Consider the following 19,079-nt stretch of genomic DNA (forward strand, 5'->3'; position numbering starts at 1 on the left):
GGACGATGAATCGGGTCTTTTCCATCATCCATGGCTCTCATTTAACGTGACACAACTGGCTGGCTGGGGGAGGCTTTGGGGGCCTTCCTGCTACAAAGCCAGAGTATTTAAAAAAAGGGGGGAGAATGAAACACATTCATGAAACAGTCTAAACATGGCAGCTTTAAGCCTTGCGCCATGGAGGCTATGCAGGTGTCAGAGGCAAATTCTGCCCCCTGCTCCATACAGTGGCTATTAAAAAGCTACAAGTGGCTAGTGGGAACCCTAGGGGTGGGAGTGGGAGGCAGAAGGACAATAGTACAAGGTATTATGGAGATTCTGGGCTGCTCAGTGGCCCATGTAAAGAATGCCTGGGCTGCTCTAATTTATGCCAGGCGGCAGACTGGCAGACCCACAATCTGAGTGGCTGATGCCATCTTTGCCTGCCAACCCCCTTGTGCTGCCCCAGAATCAGCCCCCCCCAATTCTTCCTTCCCTCTTTCATCAAAGTTATTGGGAAATTCGCCTTAATCATTCGATCCCATCAGCCGTGTCTAAACCCGACAACGAAGTAAATCCAGGAAGGGAGGCAGAGCACAAAAGAGCTTTTGGATTGAACACCCCGGGCATCATCCCAGTCACCCCTACATCCACTTACCTCAACTTTTTGCCTAACGTCCTCTCTGTTTGCAATGAGCCCGTTCAGGGTATTTTGGGCGCATTCCATATGGCTGCAGTACTCGCCATAAATCAACAGCCTGGAGAGGATTTAATCAGAAACATTTGCCGGCAGTTATTACTCATTATAAAAAAAATACGGGACAGCGCAAAGCAAAGAGCTACTCCCCCGATATAACTGCTCAATGAAGTATTAACACTCTTTTACGGCACCGCCTGTTTAACATCGAAACACTGAGGTTTTCAGAGAAGCGTGTTCGAGCCTGTGGGGGAAATTCGGTCGCCAAAATTAGGCTGGTGGGGAGTAGGGTGACCAGACAGCAAGTGTGAAAAATCAGGAAAGCAGGTGGGGGGGGAAAGCCTCTATATAAGAAAAAGCCCCAAATATCGGGATTGTCCCTATAAAATCGGGACACCTGGTCACCCTAGTGGGGAGTAGAAGGGACATTTCAATTAATCTGTCCTCCCCCAGGGGTCCCCAACGTGGTGCCTGCGGGCGCCATGGCACCCACTGGGGCATCTAAGTGTGCCCGCGTACTGGCCGGCGGACGAGCATCCACCAAAATGCTGCCGACAAGCTGTGTCATCCAGAGGCGTCACCGCCGAAATGCCGCCGATTTTCAGTGGTATTTTGGCAGCGACGCCTCTGGATGACGCTACTTGTCGGCGGCATTTTGGCGGCGACACCTATTGATGTTGCCGCTTGTCGGCGGAATTTCGGAGGATGCTCATCTGCCGCCACGGAGGACCAGACGAAAAAGGTTGGGGACCACTGCATTACACAAAGTAAAGTGGCTCGTCCCTCAACCGCCAGGTCCCAGAGCCCTGGCATAATTCCAACATTGGCCTGTAACCTTCCTAAATCCAAGTTTGCTTGGGTGAGAGCAGATGTTAAGCTGTAATTATATGGTGCAGTGCTAATACCTCCCGGCTCTGGATTGCTATGAAGTTCCTGTTCACACAGGGGGAAGGACCCTTTCCTTCTTCCTCTTTCCACGGACTGAGAAGCTCCAAAACAGCCTAGTATAGAGAGTCTGCCTATCCGCTCTGCTGCTACTTCTCAAATATCAGAGGGGTAGCCGTGTTAGTCTGGATCTGTAAAAGCAGCAGAGTCCCGTGGTACCTTAATAGACTAACAGACGTATTGGAGCATGAGCTTTTGTGGGTGAATACATCTGATGAAGTGGGTATTCACCCACAAAAGCTCATGCTCCAATACGTCTGTTAGTCTATAAGGTGCCACAGGATTCTTTGCTGCTTTTACTTCTCAAAGAGCGTATTCTGAGAGCCGCACCTTCCTTTCTCTTTTCAGACACCAGTTTCTTTTTTGGTAACTTTCTGAACAGAGATGGGTCTGGCTCAAAACTCTGGATCGAAACACATCAGGACTTTGGAAAAGTCTGGATCTGAATCCAGATCCCAACTTCCTATCGGGTTCTTATCTCTATAGGGAGTAGGGTAACCAGACAGCAAGTGCAAAAAATCGGGATGGGGTGGGGGGGTAATAGGAGCCTATATAAGTAAAAGCCCGCAAAATTGGAACTGTACCTATAAAATCAGGACATCTGGTCACCCTAATAGGGAGCTGTACTGAAGTCCCAGAGCTCAACGCCCTTGTTTCATAGACTCATAGAATATCAGGGTTGGAAGGGAACTCCAGGTCATCTAGTCCAACCCCCTGCTCAAAGCAGGACCAATCCCCAGCTAAATCATCCCAGCCAGGGCTTTGTCAAGCCTGACCTTAAAAACCACTAATGATGGAGATTCCACCACCTCCCTAAATAATCCAGTCCAGTGCTTCAACACCCTCCTAGAGAAAATTTCCCCCAATATCCAACCTAAACCTTCCCCACTGCAACTTGAAACCATTGCTTCTTGTTCTGTCGTCTGGTACCACTGAAAATAGTCTAGATCCATCCTTGGGTATTGTTGTTAAATTATTATTTGTAGTATTATTTAAAGTATTAAGTAAAGTATTATTTGCAGTAGCACTTGGGAGCCCCGTCATGGACCACGACCCCATTGTGCTAGGAGCTGTACAAAACACAGAACAAAAAGTTAGCCCCTGTTTCCAAGAGCTTGCAATCTGGATATAATCCCACAATCTTGTGGCTCAAGGCTATTTGCAGGACAGATATATTTAAAAAGAATCTGTTTCAGGAAGGAGCATTTAAAAGAAAAGAAAAGAAAAGAAAAGAAAAGAAAAGAAAAGAAAACCTGCCTCCAGGAAGAATCGCCTTCATAGCATGTTATGAAATGGCTCCGTCAATGGTAAGCAAATACACCACCCCGCGCACCGTATCTCGTACCCGATGATTGCAATACAAATCGCACTGCCCACACACTAAATGGAGCTGCGGGGATGTATTAGCAATTATGTAGTTAATGCACCTTGACTCCAGTGGCCCAGGTGCACCAGTTACACCGTCTATTTTGTTACCTCCCCCAAACCACACATCTAGAGATCAACAAGCCTGTCGAGCGGGGCGTCCCGAGTCAAAGCCGTGGATGCTGTCCAAGGCGCGGGAATGAACGGCTGGGCAACCTCTATTTAAAGTTCACCCAGGGTCCTACAGCTTCTCCCTCCCCCAAACACGACTTCCGCTCTGATTCCTTTCCGTTAACTCGCTTCCCCCATTTGATCCTAGGTAGCTTGATGTTTAAGCAATAACCCTTGGAAAGCCTATTGGGAAAGATACTGGCGATTCACTGGTCATCGTGGTGCCTTTCTCCCTTGCTGTATGTTGCATGGCAGTTTATTCACACTGGACATTGTTAGGGGAGGTTAGTGCGTCGAACTCTGAGTCAGACTGGCTCTGGAGGCTCAGTAAATACAAAGGTAAATGGTGCATGCACACCACAGATCCTGCACACACGCCACTGAATGCAGAGGCTGCTAGACAGTGAGCCCTCGTGCAGCGAAGTGTTTTCTTCAGGTGACAACATAGGCAGCAAACCCCCCCCCCCCAATGTCTTAATAGACTTTCCCCCTCCCTAATCACTTCCACTCAGTTTACACCGGGTTAGCGCTGCTATTTGCAAAAGCAGATCATGCGTGGCATTAAAGCAACAAAACCACCTAGATCTCAGGAGGCTTAAAGGTAAAATAAAAACCTTTCAATTGAGAAATGTATTTAATTTCTCCAGCGTGGCTCACAGCCCATCCTGCCAATGCCATAAAACTACATAACTGGCTTCCAGCCACACTGTGACAATGGCCAGGCTGCCGGTGTGCTAATATCCCTGCCTATCAAACTGACCTGTGTTGTCTCTGTTTCCGTGTACTTCCCCGTCTGGCTGGCTGGCTGTCCGTCTGCTGTCTCGGTTTATACTTGGATTGGAAGCTCTTTGGGGCAGGGACGTCTTATTTTGTTCTGTGTTCGTGCAGTGCCTATTGCGGTGGGATCGTGGCCCGTGACTAGGCTCTTAGCACGATAATACACCGAAACCATAACATTTTCCAAACCACAAGTGTTCATGTTTGATGAAACAACCAACACCATATCCAGGCCCCTCTTTCACTTAAGGACCCCCAGGCATTTACCGTTATTACTGAAGTCACCCAGCACTCCTGTGAGGTAGGCAAAATGATCCGTGTTTTACAAACAGAAGCAGAGTGACTTGCCCAAGGTCACGGAGCAAGTCAGTTGCAGGACCAGATAACAGAAGCTATGACTCCTACATTCAGTCCAGACTACGTGATGTTCCTTCTCTTCTAGCAAAATGCTCAGAAAGGACTCAGCAATTATTATTGTTTGCATTACCGTAGAAAACTAGAGGCCTCGACTGAGATCGGGACCACACTGTACGAGGTGTAAGAGACAGTCCCTGGCACGAAGAGCTTGCTGTCTAAACAGACAAGTCAGACAAAAGGTGACGAAACAGGGTATTAACATCCATTTTCCAAAGGAGGAGCCGAGGCATCGAAAAATAAGGCCCTGATCCTGCAAAGCCCCATACACATGTCAAATCTGCGGTACCAGAGCAGTCTCATCAAACAACCCTTTGCAGGTGCAGGGCCTAAGACGCTTGCCAAGGTCAGGCTGTTTTATATCAACGGCTTGTGTACTTTTCTGGGCAGGTGGGGTAGAGAACAGAGTTGGGATATTTGCATCCTTCAGCTCCACACCAGAACTATAGGCTGGAAACTGATGCAATGATATACACATCCAGGGTCAGATGCAGAGACAGGTCTTGCTGTGGATTATGTTTTGGTTTTTTTTTAAAACCCTAAATCCATTAATCCTGTATGTCCCCCGTCCCCCTCACATACTTTCCAGCCATTAAGTGTATTGTACCTGGTAAAACAGGACACATGCAACCACATACTGTAACTCATCCATCATTTCAGAGACCTGTCACATGCTAGGGAAGAGCCCGGTATCCCTGACCTAGTGTCACTGTGTAAATCTGTGATTCTCAAACCCAGCCGAATAATTGAATGGAGAGATTTATGGAACATTCAATACCTGATGAAGTTGCAGCCAATACAGATTATTCCTCTGGCTTTTTCCCTTAACGATATCTCAACATGTGCAGTAACATGCAGCCGGTTTAAAAGGAGCTCCAAGAACACACATTTAAATCTCCATTTAGCATATGAGATTTACAAAGTGTTTCAGACACAGTCACAGACTCCCTCTGTGACACTGGACTAGTCACATTAGCTCTCTTGGCCTCAGTTCCTCAGCTGTTCAATGGGGAAAATACGACTTCCTTGACTAGGAGTTCTTTGCGGCAAGGACTGTCCCGCACTCTGTGTCTGCGCCTTGCCCAGCACAATGGGGCCCTGATCTCTAGGTGACTGTGTGATACAAATAACAACAATACGCTAGAACAGCTCTTCAGACACCAAGACCAAAGAGAAAGTCCAGTCTCTCCTCGTCTCCTGTGAAACTGCCGTATGAAAACATAACTCCGGCAGCACTAAACCAACGGACCCCCGACCAATTCTATTCTGTCGCGAGTCCGTTTGGAGACCCTCTCGGTGAGCAGCTGCAACTGTTCTTCCCAGTAGATTCCCGCCCACCATGGCAGCCCTACTGGGCATTAAATCAGCAACACAGCTCAGTTCGTACATAATGCAGCACCCTGAAATGCTTCTCTAACTCTTCGGTGACGCGCGCGATAAGCTCTTTCTGGGACCAGCAGCATGAAAATGTTACATTTACCCACTCAGCGGCTGCGGGCAGCACTGGCGTTCCGAGTGGGGAGGGCAGCAAGGCCCCGGCAAAGCTGAAAGACAAGCAGCACCGGGGGGGGTTTTCCCCTCACCTACTTGGCACATTGCGCTGCCCTTAGACACACGAACAAGCACACAAATAGGAGGCGGCACTTTTGGTTTCTCCTGCTGAACCCAGCCTCCTCTCCGCCGTCCATCATAGCTCTTGCTCTCCCACCGATGGGCAGCTATGCACATTGTCCAGTGTCCACAGCTCCATGCGCTCCCTACTTCTGAGGCAGTGCAGGAAGAAGGTACCTTCCCAGTAGTTTATGGGAGAGCAGAGCTGTATTTAAATCTGCTGCTCACAAGATTTCTCACTGCCAAACTTTACGTTTCAACTGTCCCCCTCTGATTCTAACCCAACAGGTGGTTATATCTTGGCCCATGTTTTTGGCTCATCTACCTACCTATGGTATTTCTACAGGGCCATATCATCTAAACCCCAGTACATGTCCAGCTAGCATTGCCCTATTGTCCTGGCCATCAAGCAATACAAATGAACCACAGTATCAAATAACACTTTGCCCGTCGCACGCAAGGACCTCAGGGCACTTTGCATGCAGTGATGAAGGCAGTCTCATGTCCCCCCTGGGGGAGGTTATGTCAGTGTTCAGAGCTGGGTGAAATCTTTTGACAGCATCCTCATCCCCGCACCAATGATTGTGTTAACAATTCCCCCCCGCAAAACAGCCTCTGGATACACAAAACAACCCCTGGCCCTGCTCAAGTCGATGGCCAAACGCCCATGGGTTTCAACAGGGCCAGGACTTTGCCCACCACACAGTCTTTAAAATGCCAGCTCACTCTGTTTAAAAGCACATTTCAGTAGCCCGTACGAGTAGCTTTAATACATCGATAGCAGAGCGAGCCCATAGCGAATGTTCAAGCATTATGCAGAGGGCACATGGATGAGCTGTGAACCCATTTACAAGGGAAATATTAGATTTTTTTTCCCTGGAACAGGGGTGGTCGCATAGTTCTTGCTGTCCTGGGGGTGGGAGAGGGTGCAGTGCAGCGTTTGCTGGGATTTGGGAGCCTCGAGGTGCACCACTGTGTGCGGAAACAACAACGTTCTCATGGATCCTCCTGTTCTCACGAAACACACATTGAAAACTTCGAGTGCACTCCTCCCTTGTCTTAACATAGCTTGCCCTAGCAGAGAGGTTCCCACAGGCCATTCTGGGAAATGTAGTTCTCACAGCTTTAGAGAGGTAGGATACTGTGATGGTGACGTTATTGGAGTGGGCCTCAAGAGGGGGGTTCAATTCCTTTGTCTGCCACAGACTCCCTGTGTGACTCTGGGCAAGTCACTTAATTTCTCTGTGCCTCAGTTTCCCCCATCGTGAAATAAAGGCAATACTTCCTTTCTCCCATCCTCTAGCTAGTTAGGATGCAAGCTCTTGGTATATTCTCTCTTGCTATATGTATGTTTGGCATTTGGCACAATGGGGCTTTTTAAGTTCTACCCTAATACAAATAATAAAATAATGTAGTAAGCAAGAATGCCTGGCAACAAATGTACAACAATGGTATATGATAAAGCCATAAGCGTGGAACAGGAGATGAGTTACTCAAGAGGGCAATGCCTCAGCATGGAAATCAAAGCCCCAGGGCTAGTGTGAAGTGGCACGAAGAATGCCACACTTCCAGAGATCAATACGGCTTGGAAGAGGGAACATCCACTAAAATGTACAGTGCTGGCATCTCCTGGGAATGAAGGTGGGGAGTCACTGTAAAGGAGGAGGGGACGACAACGGAAAACGGACCCATCCAGAATAAGAGCCAGGGCAGATAAGTAGCTTATACAATTCAATGTACATAAATCTTATGAGGCTTAGGATAAAAGCAAAGGAAGGGAATACGCCTTCAGATGTCATCCCCTAGAGATCCTCAAAAGGAAGGATTTTAAGATTATACTGGAGGGAAAAACCGTATCTGAGCCCTTTGGCAGGGTGAAGAAACCAAACCCCAAACCAGACACAGCTGTTCTGCTCTGAACATTATTAATTGTAGCCTTTAATAAGGGACAAGCAAGGCCAGATTCGGAATATTCTGTGCAGTGCTAGTCGCTGTATTGAAAGGAACTGATAGCGGATCAACAGCAAACTGCAGCCAGAATGACACAGGGGCTTGAGGGTTTGGGGTGTTCAGAAAGGCTGGGCGGGGGGGGGGGGGAAGTATGTTGCCCGACATGTTTCAATGGTTGATCTAACAACTGGGTGGGGAGGGATTCGGGGGAAGAGACTTAACCTTGTTTGTCTCTGTTCTCTCACTGGCACCTCCAGCCAGGACTGCCCTGGTGACACAAGTCTACGCTCAACGTTCAGATTCCAGAGCATGCTCCCTAGTGCACAGCCAGTTCACCGTGTTGAAACCGCTGTCTTTGGTAATTAGCGTGAATGTTTTACTGTGAGGGTGCCCCGTTAGAAAGGGATGTTGATGACAGACCTTCCTCATAGCAGCGAACCGAAACGGGGGGGACTTGGACTCCTTTGCTAAAGAAAACAGTTCACAGGCAAAAGGGAGAGGAACTCTTTTCTTAGCCCCGTATCAGGAACTGACAGTTTGCTTTGGGCCTTGTTTGCACTTCCAATTTTTCACGTGGCAAGGTGCCGAGGAACTGTGCATCTTCGGTAGACACGAGTGGCACTGAAGTTTCACTCTGCGACTTGTGGTTTCTCTCCTCCCTCCCTGCCAAATGCCCCAGGCGGCACATTGCAAATCTGAGCCCAACGCGCTGCCCTCTGGCCCGGTCAGGAAGAGCTAAATCTTCAAAAGCTGCAAAAGAGCAATCACCTCCCCAAACCGTAAAGCACTTACTGACTTTCTGCAACAAAACCTGCTCTCTGCCAAAGGAAACCCTCCTCCCCCGCAGCTTGCAGGCGTCGTTAAGAAGCACTGGGCTTGACCCATTTTTATTCTCTCTCTCGGCTTGTGACAAATACAAAAAAAAAAAAAAAAAGTGTCAGCAATTGGCATTTCACTGCTTGGAGCGTCTCGTGGCGTACGCCAAAGAAGGAGCTTCGCGCAGTTTAATTACCCTGTTGAAGCCGGGTGGTTGACTTGTTTGTTGGAATAACCCGGCCTGAAGAGTAATTTTAAGAGTTAGCTAGCACGGCCTTTTGGGGGGAGAGAGGGGCTGAGAGAGGATTAAATACAAGCATTTTATTTCCAGCTTCTGTATCAAATTGATGCTAGAAAGAAACAGCCTCCTGTCTTTAACCTAGTGACTTTGATTGCCTTAGCAGAGGAGCTAACCAAGTTAATGCCACGGATTGAGCCACTGGCAAGCACAATGCAGTCCTAAGGGGAGGGGAGACAGGGACAGCGACTAGTCGGGGTCACAGGCAGAACTGGGAATAGAACCCAGGTCTCCTGAGTGCCAGCATCATAAGACTGACCACGCTGGGCTAGACAATGGCCCATCTAGCCCAGTATCCTGCCTTCTAACAGTGACCGGTGCCAGATGCTTCAGAGGGAATGAACTGAACAGGGTAATTTATTGCGTGATCCTTCCCCCGTCATCCAGTCCCAGCTTCTGGCAGTTTAGGGACACCCAGAGCCTGGGGTTGCCTCCTTGACCATCTTGGTCAGTAGCCACTGATGGACCTATCCTCTATGAACTTCTCTCATTCTTTTTTGAACCCAGTTATACTTCTGGTCTTCACAACATCCCCTGGCAATGAGTTCCACAGGTTGACTGTGCCTTGTGCAAAGACGACTTCCTTATGTTTTAAACCTGCTGCCTGTTAATTTCATCGGGTGACCCCAAGTTCTTGTGTTATGTGAAGGGGTAAATACACTCAGCTATTCAATTTCTCCACATCGTTCATGAGTATAGACCAAATCCCCTCTCAGTCACCTCCCTTCTAGGCTGTGCAGGCCCAGTCTTTTTAATCTCTCCTTACATGGAAGCTGCTCCATGCCCTACTTATTTTTGTTGCCCTTCTCTATACTTTTATTCTAGTTCTAGTATATCTTTTCTGAGATGGGGTGACCAGAACTGCATGCAATATTCAAAGTGTGGGCCTACCAGGGATTTATATGATGCCATTATAATACTTTGTCTTATTAGCTAACCCTTTCCTAATGGCTCCTGACATTCTCTTCACTTTTTTTGACTGCTGCTGCACACTGAGCAGATGTTTTCAGAGAACTATCCACAACGGCTCCGAGATCTCTTTCTTGGTAACAGCTATTTTAGACTCTGTCATTTTGTATCTATACTTCGGATTACGTTTTCCAGTGTGCAGTACTTTGCATTTATCAATATGAAATTTCATCTGCCATTTTCTTGCCCAGTCACTCTGTTTTGTTACTCTTCACAGTCTGGTTTGGACTTAACTACCTTGAGTAATTTTGGATTGTCTGCAAAACTTTGCCACGTCACTGTTTACCCCTTTTCCCAGATCATTTATGAATATGTTGAACAGCACTGGCCCCAGTATCGATCCTAGGGGGACCCCACTATTCACTTTTCTCAGCTGTGAAAACTGACCATTTATTCCTACTCTCTGTTTCCTGTCTTTTAATTAAATTACTGATCCGTGAGAGGCCCTTCTCTCTTGTCTCACGACTGCTTACTTTGCTTAAGAGCCTTTGGTGTGAGACCTTGTCAAAGGCTTTCTAAAAGTCGAAATACACTATATCCACTGGATCACCCTTGTCCACATGTTTGTTGATCCCTTTCAAAGAATTCTAATAGATGGGAAATCATGTCTTGACGTTTACAAACGCCATGTTGAAGCATCCCTAACATAATGTACTGGTCTATATGTCTGTTAATTCTGTTCTTTACTATAGTTTCAACCAATTTGCCTGGTACTGAAGTCAGGCTTACTGGTCTGTAACTGCCAGGATCGCCTCTGGAGCCTTTTTGAAAAATGGGTGTTACATTAGCTGTCCTCCAGTCATCTGGTACAGAGGCTGATTTAAGCAATAAGTTATATACCACAGTTAGTGGCTCTGCAATTTCATGCGTTCCTTCAGAACATTTATGTGAATATCATCTGGCCCTGGTGATTTATCACTGTTTAATTTATCAATTTGTTCCCAAACCTCCTCTAATCCAGTTCCCTATTGAGAAAACTCCACACCTAAGAACCTCTCTATAGACATCTGAGAGCCCTTCATCTACATTAAAAAACAAAACAAAACATAATAAAGAAGAGTAACATAATTCATCAGAACAGCAACCGCCCTTCTCCTTTCTCACCCCCAACCACATCTCATGCGAATCGGCAGGCAGCCAACCCAATACGGATTAGAATTCTCACCCCAAATTCCTTCAACGCACACAGGCTTCTAGCATGCCTAGAAGTGCAACTGGTTCAGGCCATTTCGTCCCAGGAGGTGGGAGAAGGTGAACATTCCCAAAGCCAAAAAGGGAGCTCATGGAGACCGCTCGACTGGCAGCCCCGTTCTTTTATACCATCGGGGGAGGGTGGGATGCATGTCATTAGACTGCCCACCCCCAGATCTGGCAGACACTGGAGCCCTGGTGTCATGTGCAGTGGGGCTGCATTAGTGACTCTGTTCACACGTGCTGCTCCAGCTTCCTCTGGCTTGTGATGGCCACCATACCAAGGACTGAACTGGGGAACTCCGGAGCTAAAAGCACGAACTGTTACAGCTTGAGCTAACGAGCCAACACTCTCCAGGTGGGGCTGTAACAGACTCATCTCCTCTGTGGATCAGGCGGCTCCGGTCAGCACTGCTGACCAGGTCATTAAAAGTCCAGTTGGCAGCACAGCAGGGCTAAGGCAGCAGCATGTCCCCCCTCCGGCTTCTATGCCCCTAGGGGCAGCCAGGAGGCTCTGCACGCTGCCCCCACCCCAAGCTCCACAGCTCCCATTGGCTGGGAACCATGGCCAATCGGAGCTGCGAGGGCAGTGCCCACGGATGGGGCAGCACGTAGAGCTGCCTGGCTACGCCTCCGTGCAGGAGCGGAGTGGGGAGATGGTGCTGCTTCCGGGAGCTGCTTGAGGTAAGCACCATTCGGAGCCTGCACCCTAATCTCCCCTCCGCCCCCACGCTCCAACCCTGATCCAATCCGAGCACCCTCCTGCACCCCAAACCGCTCTTCCCCGGCGCCTGCACCCCCAGCCCTCACCCCTTCCTCCCATGCTCCAACCCCCTGCCCCAGCCCTGATCCCCCTCCCATTCTCCAAACCCCTCGATCCCAGCCTGGAGCACCCTCCTACACCCTGAACCCCTCATCCCCAGCCCCACCCCAGAGTCTTCACGACCAGCCAGAGCCCTCACACACCCCAAAGCCCTCCGCCAGCACCCCAAACCCCTCATCCCTGGCACCACCCTGGAGCCCGCACCCCCAGCCGGAGCCCTCACCCCCTAAGCCAGCCTGGTGAAAATGAGCGAGTGCGTGAGGGTGGGGAGGGCGAGCACCAGATGGAATGAGTGGGGGCGGGGCCTCGGAGGGGGGGCAGGACGGGCAGGGACAAAGGTGTTCAGGTTTGTGCGAGTACACAGTTGGCAACTCTAGTGTACAGGCATGACTACCTCTTCTACCAGCACCACCGAGGCGCAGCTATGGGAAAATCCCTCTAACTTGCCAACGCTACGCCCACTTTGCGCAACACATCCAGCACAAAGTGGCCTTAAACCACTCAGAGGCGGCCAGGGGAGAATTCCCCCTGCGCAGGGGAAGTCACTGTTGGAGGTGAGCTGGTCCTTCACCAACCACCCCCTTTCAACCCCAGGCATTAGGGGAAGGAGCGGGCACGCTGGGGCGAGGCGGGGTGAAGCAGAGCTCTGCTGTGCCCAATCTAGCTCTGGCGTAAGGTCCCTGAGGGATGTTACCTGAGCAGTAGGGCTGCATCTACCTTGCACTGGGGCCAGGTGGTCTTAAATCTGGGAACTGCAGCAGGATTCCTGATGCACCTACCATGAGCCCATTATATTAGAGAGAGAGAGAGAGAGAGGGAGAGAGATGCTACATTTATGTTCCCCACTGATTTCGGGGTAGACTGACTGTCATGTCTTTGCCCTTTACACAATATTACAAATATGAGGAACCCACATGGACAGCTGGGGACCAAATAATCATGTTTGCTAGCCACATACAAGGCTGGACCACATGTATCCACAGCTGCTCTGTTAGGTTCGGGGGGCTTCTTCTGTAGACGACAGGGAGTCCCGCTAGAGGGCTGCCACGCTGTTTAAAGGGACACCATCCAATGCCTCTACATTACATGATGGTTCTTCTAGTTAGCTTTATAAACACGTGCAAATACGCAGTCACTCCGGCATATGCATGGCTACTCAGACACTTCTGCCGCCAGCTGGCAGGAAGACTCGACATCTCCCTTCAAAGCCCAAGGTACTGCTGGTAAAACCTTAAATCATCGCCTGGGCTAGAAAAGTGACAGGCCTTTCCATTTGGAGCTCTTCAGTGCTTTAGCTGGGCTTTCAGGTTCCTTAGCACCAGTTTCCAAACCCCTCTGGGGACAGCAATCGCTTTAAAGCAACCCCCTTGTCTCCTGACCCCGAGGCTCTGCCGCCGGCTCAAGCTAGTCTTTGGGAGCAAAGAGGGACTAGACAGACTGAAAGAGCAGTTTGGGGGAAACTGGCTTTAAAAAACGGAGCCGCCTGGCTGCTGCATGGGAGGGACAGCTCTGTGCTGAAGGCGTTTCTCTTGTTGTTCATGCACCAGACAGAGGTAATGCTTGGAAGATGGCACCAGAAGGAGGTTTGACATTGGATACGTCTACACAGCAAGTGAAGGTGCGATGGGTAGGCAAACCACAGCAACCGCTAATCCAGTTTGCACAGGTGACAATAGTAATCTAGATGCAGAGGCACAGGCTAGCTATCCAAGTACAAGCTAGCTGAGGAGCGGGGCTCCTAGCCCGCATGTACTCCATGCCACCACGTGTACACCACTATTGTTACCCAAGCTAGCTACTGTCCAATCATCAGGCAGTCTGAGAGGAGCAAACCTTCCCCCCCCCAACAGGCAACATCTGAACTGGGGATATAACCAGAGCAAGGCCTGGTTAGTTTAGACACAGATGTTGTGTAAATTAAGCCTCTCCTTTCTCATCTGGCCTATCTGCAATTTAGTAATAGTAATAAAAAAAATGCTCCTGCAAAACCACTGTTCCACCCGAGCGATTAAAACTGTCTGAACGACAGATCTGAAGAACGTTTTGGTATTTGAGGTCTCTGGAGCGTGTGTGAGGATTTGCAGCTGCCAGTCGAGATCGGGCTGCTCACAGCTGGAGGTCTGATTAATTCAGTTGTGTATCTGGAAGGTTTTCAACCTCTTCAAAAAAATGTTATTTGTAAACTCCTTTCGAAAATGGGTTGGCAAGTTCACACGCACACAGACACAGCAGCCACCTAACTATCTCCCCTCTGCCAAGCTCTAACTCCTCAATTAACAGCAGCAAACATTTATTTATAGGGTCCCTCGCACCCACAGGCTCCTCACATAAGTGTCAATAAAATACACACACAACAAAAGCAGCCCAGTCCAGGAGTTTTCAGACAGAGGTTGCAAAACCCTCTGAGCAACCCATTCCCTATGGAGAGGGATTCTGTTGAGTCAAGGCAAGCTTATGGATTGATGGACATGGTACCACTGCTTCTAGAAGTTCTGGCAGTACCATCCTTGACTAACTTCTCAGAACATGGAAGCCTGGGGTATGCTACTTGTCTGCAGATAAGTCCGGTATTTCTAAGACACCCCGCTATGCTATGTTTCCTGGAAGGTGAGCTCTCTCTTGGAGGTCTGTTTTCTGAGACTTTCTTGAATCAGTGCCTGTTGTGACCTTCATGGAGAAGAGACCAGATTTGGTTGTGAGGAATATAAAGGGGATTCTTTATTAAAGCTGCTGAACACAGACGACTTTGTGGTTCTCAAGGGTTCTCCAGCTCCCAGACTAATCCAACTTGTGCTGCCTTGCGTCACCACACAGGGTGTTCCTAAATCCTGACCTGGACTATATAGTCCAGAAAAGACTGCTCCCAGCATGACAGTATCAGAATGTTTAAGGACAAGCAAAGTCAGGAATTAGGAGATCAAAATGATATTTTTTTAAAAAATTGTTTTGCATTCTTTTCCCAAACAACTATTCTCTTTTAATCCAAAAACATTTCCTTTCTAAAAGCAGCATCATGAATGATGGACTATCTGACCTTGTGGTTTGTTATTAATGCAGATGGTATTTCTGGAGTTATTGACTTCTAAGAGGCATTTCCACGTCTAGACACTGGTTGACTCACACAGCAGTAACACCCTGGCATTATTCCACAATAAATCAGGCCTTTCATTATTATTAAGAATATTATTAAGACTTTCATTAACCTTATCTGCATGTTCCTGGGTACTCCTGTTTGCAGCTGCCAAAACTTAGACTCCTCTATGTAACTTAATCTAGGCTTTAAATCTATTAATCCTCCCATAGGTGCGGGATGTCAGCAGCGCCAGATGGAGGAGAGAACAGTCGCTTTGATCTACCAGACCGAGGTGCCCTCTGTAGACAAAGGAAATGATTCTGCAAGGATGCAGCATGCCCTTAACTCTCATTGACCCTTTGCGTCCCGCAGGAGACCCCAGTTAAACACTCACAAAGGCGAGGCGTTATTCCGCCTCTGTGAAGTTACAGGCTCTCATCTTTATTCTCCTGTGGGTTTTACAGACAAAAGCGTTAGTTGCATGACGTTCAGCCCCTAGGACATCCAAACCAGACCATGGCACAATGGGGTCTGGGAAAGGTTTAGACCACCCTGCCTTTGAACGCAGACCTCCACATGGGCTTCTCCCCCTCTTGGTCCTACAACACACATGGGTTTAGCAAATATGAGGAAAGCTTCAGTCATGCAATATGGCCAGGATCATTGTGTATGGGAAGAAAACGGTTATAGGACAGTCTACCCAACGCCGTGTTGCCCTTGAGGCTACCATTCCTGATGCCATCATATCCTTTGCAGCGGGTGCTAATCACAGTCTGGGACAATACGGCAGAACGAGGTTACACTCATAACGATCAAACTACCTGGGTGCAGGTGGTCACTAACCTATCACTCACTGTGTGGCACATGTGTTTTGGAAGGACACCGAAAGGAGCAGAACAAGAACTGGTTTGGAACAGGAACTCCTATGCTGATAGGACATCGGCACGGCATCAGGACCTTACACGTTAACAGAGAGTGGTGCTTTCTTACTTCATCTACAGTAAATATAACACTGGGACTCCTGAATATCTGATGTTACTGGGGGATTTGTTTATGCTTCTGCAGAGTCCTGTGGATGCTGCCAAGGACTGGGGGAGCTCTTTAAACTTTCTGGTGTGTGCAGGTGAGCTTTACACACACTGGGCCACCCCTTCAGCTTGTGTAAATCGAGTGAGCTCCTTTTAACATCAATAGAGCTATACTCATTTACCCGCAATAGGGATCTAGCCAAGGTGTCGTGAAATAGCAGCAACGGCTTATTTAGAGACAGATTTCCCTCTTTCTTCACGTCTCCTACCCTGTTCATACCTCCATGCCCCTTGCCATCATTCCACCATTCACCAGACATGTTCCCCCAACCAATGGCCAGAAATCCTGCGGGGCAGCAGCCAGGTGTGAGAAGTGTGGTGCATTCTTTCAGTCCCTTTCCTGCCTACACTGGGAAATGAAACTAACCAAAACAGGGTCTTAACTAAGTAGGAGTGGGAGGGGTTAGCAGAGGACAGGGCTTCCTGGTCCGTCAAGATCAGTGTTTTTCTTTTCAATATTTTTCACTCTCAGATTATGCCCTGTAATGAGCAAGGCTCAATCAGGACTTAGCTTGTCACAATTAGAGCTCCCTCTATGTTGGCTTTGTCTTTCGTTCTTTTTACCTTTCTTTGAATTCTAGAAAAACTTTCGCCAAGCTGCTTCCTCCAGACATCATACAGACATCGATGGCCCTCAGGAAATTGAAGTGCACTTTAATTAGGTCCTAAAACAACGAAAAAATCAATATGTTAAAAATCCTGAAACTCAATCTATGCGCATGCATGTAAAGTGTTTAGTTAATGCACATGCATTACTTTAAGTAACCTTGCAGTCATTTTTTGGCTACGTCTAAACAGACTGCTGCAGCTACCGTTCTCCCATCGGCGTAGGTAATCTACCTCCCCGAGAGGCAGTAGCTAGGTAAACAGAAGAGTTCTTCCATCAGCCTAGCACTGGCTGCACCAGGGGTCAGGTTGGCATAACTACGTCTGTCAGGGACGTGGATTTTTCATTCGCCTGAGAGACGCAAGTTCCCAGAGTAGACCAGCTCTTTGCCTTATTAATTGTTTTAATGCAAGTGACGCCAGTGAGATATATCCCTAAATCACCATGAATACGAGGGTGTAATTAAGTTTATACAACGATAAATGCATAGAGGGGTTCTGGGCATGTTACACTCCCTTTACTAAGTCTACTGGGAGCAGTCTAGCAGCATACAATAACCTGTCGTAATACCGTAAAGCCCATACAATGCAGCCTTGTGAAAATGGACCAAGAAGGTGGAGCAATGCCTGTATTGAATCTAAATCACTGACATAATGGGCCTATGCTGATAATGGAACAAATGTGTCTGGCTGCCTTTGGTTAGGAAAGCTCAACTGCTTAATTATAGCAACCTGTGCGGCTGCCATCAGCACATGTCAGGTTGAAGCAAGAGCTAAGCCTCCTACGCTACTGCAGAGTAAACAAGCCATGAAGGTGCACCACGAAAACATCCTGATGAGCCCTGAAGTCTCCATTAACGAGGCTCATGCTGTTCTCCCAGTGCTGCCAGCTGTCTTTGGCAGTGCTACTATGGGAGAAGAGCCATTCATCATCTTGCCATCCCAGATGGCACTTAGGTGATAACATGGTGGCCACCTGGGACAGGAGGAGGATCTGGCCATATGTGGAGATGATAGGTCAGATAACTTACTACCTCTCCTTGGACTGTCTGGGAAAGAGGTGGGAAACTGGGCGTGGGGGAGCAGCCAGAGACTGATATCGGTAGGTCAAACACCAAAAGATCAGAAACAACTCATAAATCAGATCTGGAAAGCAGGCTGAACACAGAATTCACTGACTTCAGTGGGGTCCCTGCATGAAGGGGAAACTCACCCCCTGAAGAGGGCTAGCAGGAGGACTAGGCAGGGCCTAGCTTGCCTTAAGTAGGATTTAAATACTATGTAGGCCTTATCTAGCTTTCTGCCCAGAGGTGAATCTTCACCCAATAAGCACCTAACAGAACTTGATCCTGTATCAGCTTCGCTGTACACAGATGAATGCTTCAAATGCTCGATTATGGCGTCACAGCAGGATCAAACTGGAGGAGAATCTAGGCTGCGCGTGCACATGCATAACAAGAATACCTAGTACTTTCCACCCATAGTACAGCACTTTTCACCCATAGATCTCAAAGCACTTTACACAGGCAGAAGGTACCATTATCCCCAATTCAAAGATAGGGACTGAGCTAATGAGGTGAAGTGACCTGCCCGAGTTCTCCAAGCAGGCCAGTTGCAGTGCTGGGTATAAAACCCGTCTCTCACATCCCACACTAAGCCACACTGCCTGTTCCTGTAGCTATGTAATTCTTTACAACAGACATTATCTGAAACACACACACACACACACACACACACACACACACACACAGAGAGAGAGAGAAAGAGAGAAACTGTGCCCTTGTCTTTATACAATACTTAAGTTCCACTTCAGTGTTAAAGGGCCCAAGCCAAGCTCTGTGGCCATAACAACTGAAACCACACAGACTAAAGCAATGAATTTTACATGAAATCTGAGTGCTGCTTCTTAAACAGGATGAAGCATAAGCTGCATCTGAGAGGAGCAAAGATTTAAGCAATGATGTTTAGACTCTTACCTCCAAATTGATAAAAATAGATTCCATCTCTTGTGGAGTCAGTACCAGCTTTAATGGATTCATATAGTTCTGCAAGAGGTAAATGGAAAACTTATTGAAATAAATGAGCAAATACAATAAGATTCTTTCTTTTTTAAGCTAAAATTGTTGCAGTGCTTGAACTGTCTGGAGGGGAATCTTGGTGAATTTTCACACTTGCCAAGGGATAAGACTGACAAGACATTTACTAAAACCAACCACAGCATGGGCAAGGATCATGCAACCTGGCTCATTGTGCTTATGCTCAGCCACATCTCTGTGGAGGGTAGGGCTGGACCGTCTGGGACTGGG

General features: G+C 48.1%; 1 protein-coding gene across 2 annotated transcripts in view; it reads right to left on the reverse strand.

Annotated features, from left to right (window-relative positions):
- Positions 1-19,079, reverse strand: part of VAV2 (vav guanine nucleotide exchange factor 2) — a 304,625-nt gene that overhangs the window by 37,588 nt on the left and 247,958 nt on the right. For both annotated transcript variants that reach the window (XM_044992733.1, XM_044992732.1), the window contains 3 exons: positions 18,750-18,818; positions 16,732-16,832; positions 638-737 (listed from right to left, as the gene is read on the reverse strand). In XM_044992733.1, the coding sequence (XP_044848668.1) occupies positions 638-737; positions 16,732-16,832; positions 18,750-18,818 (270 nt within the window). The remainder of the gene's footprint in view (positions 1-637; positions 738-16,731; positions 16,833-18,749; positions 18,819-19,079) is intronic.

Source organism: Mauremys mutica, chromosome 18 (assembly GCF_020497125.1).
Source record: "Mauremys mutica isolate MM-2020 ecotype Southern chromosome 18, ASM2049712v1, whole genome shotgun sequence".
NCBI lineage: Eukaryota > Metazoa > Chordata > Testudines > Geoemydidae > Mauremys > Mauremys mutica.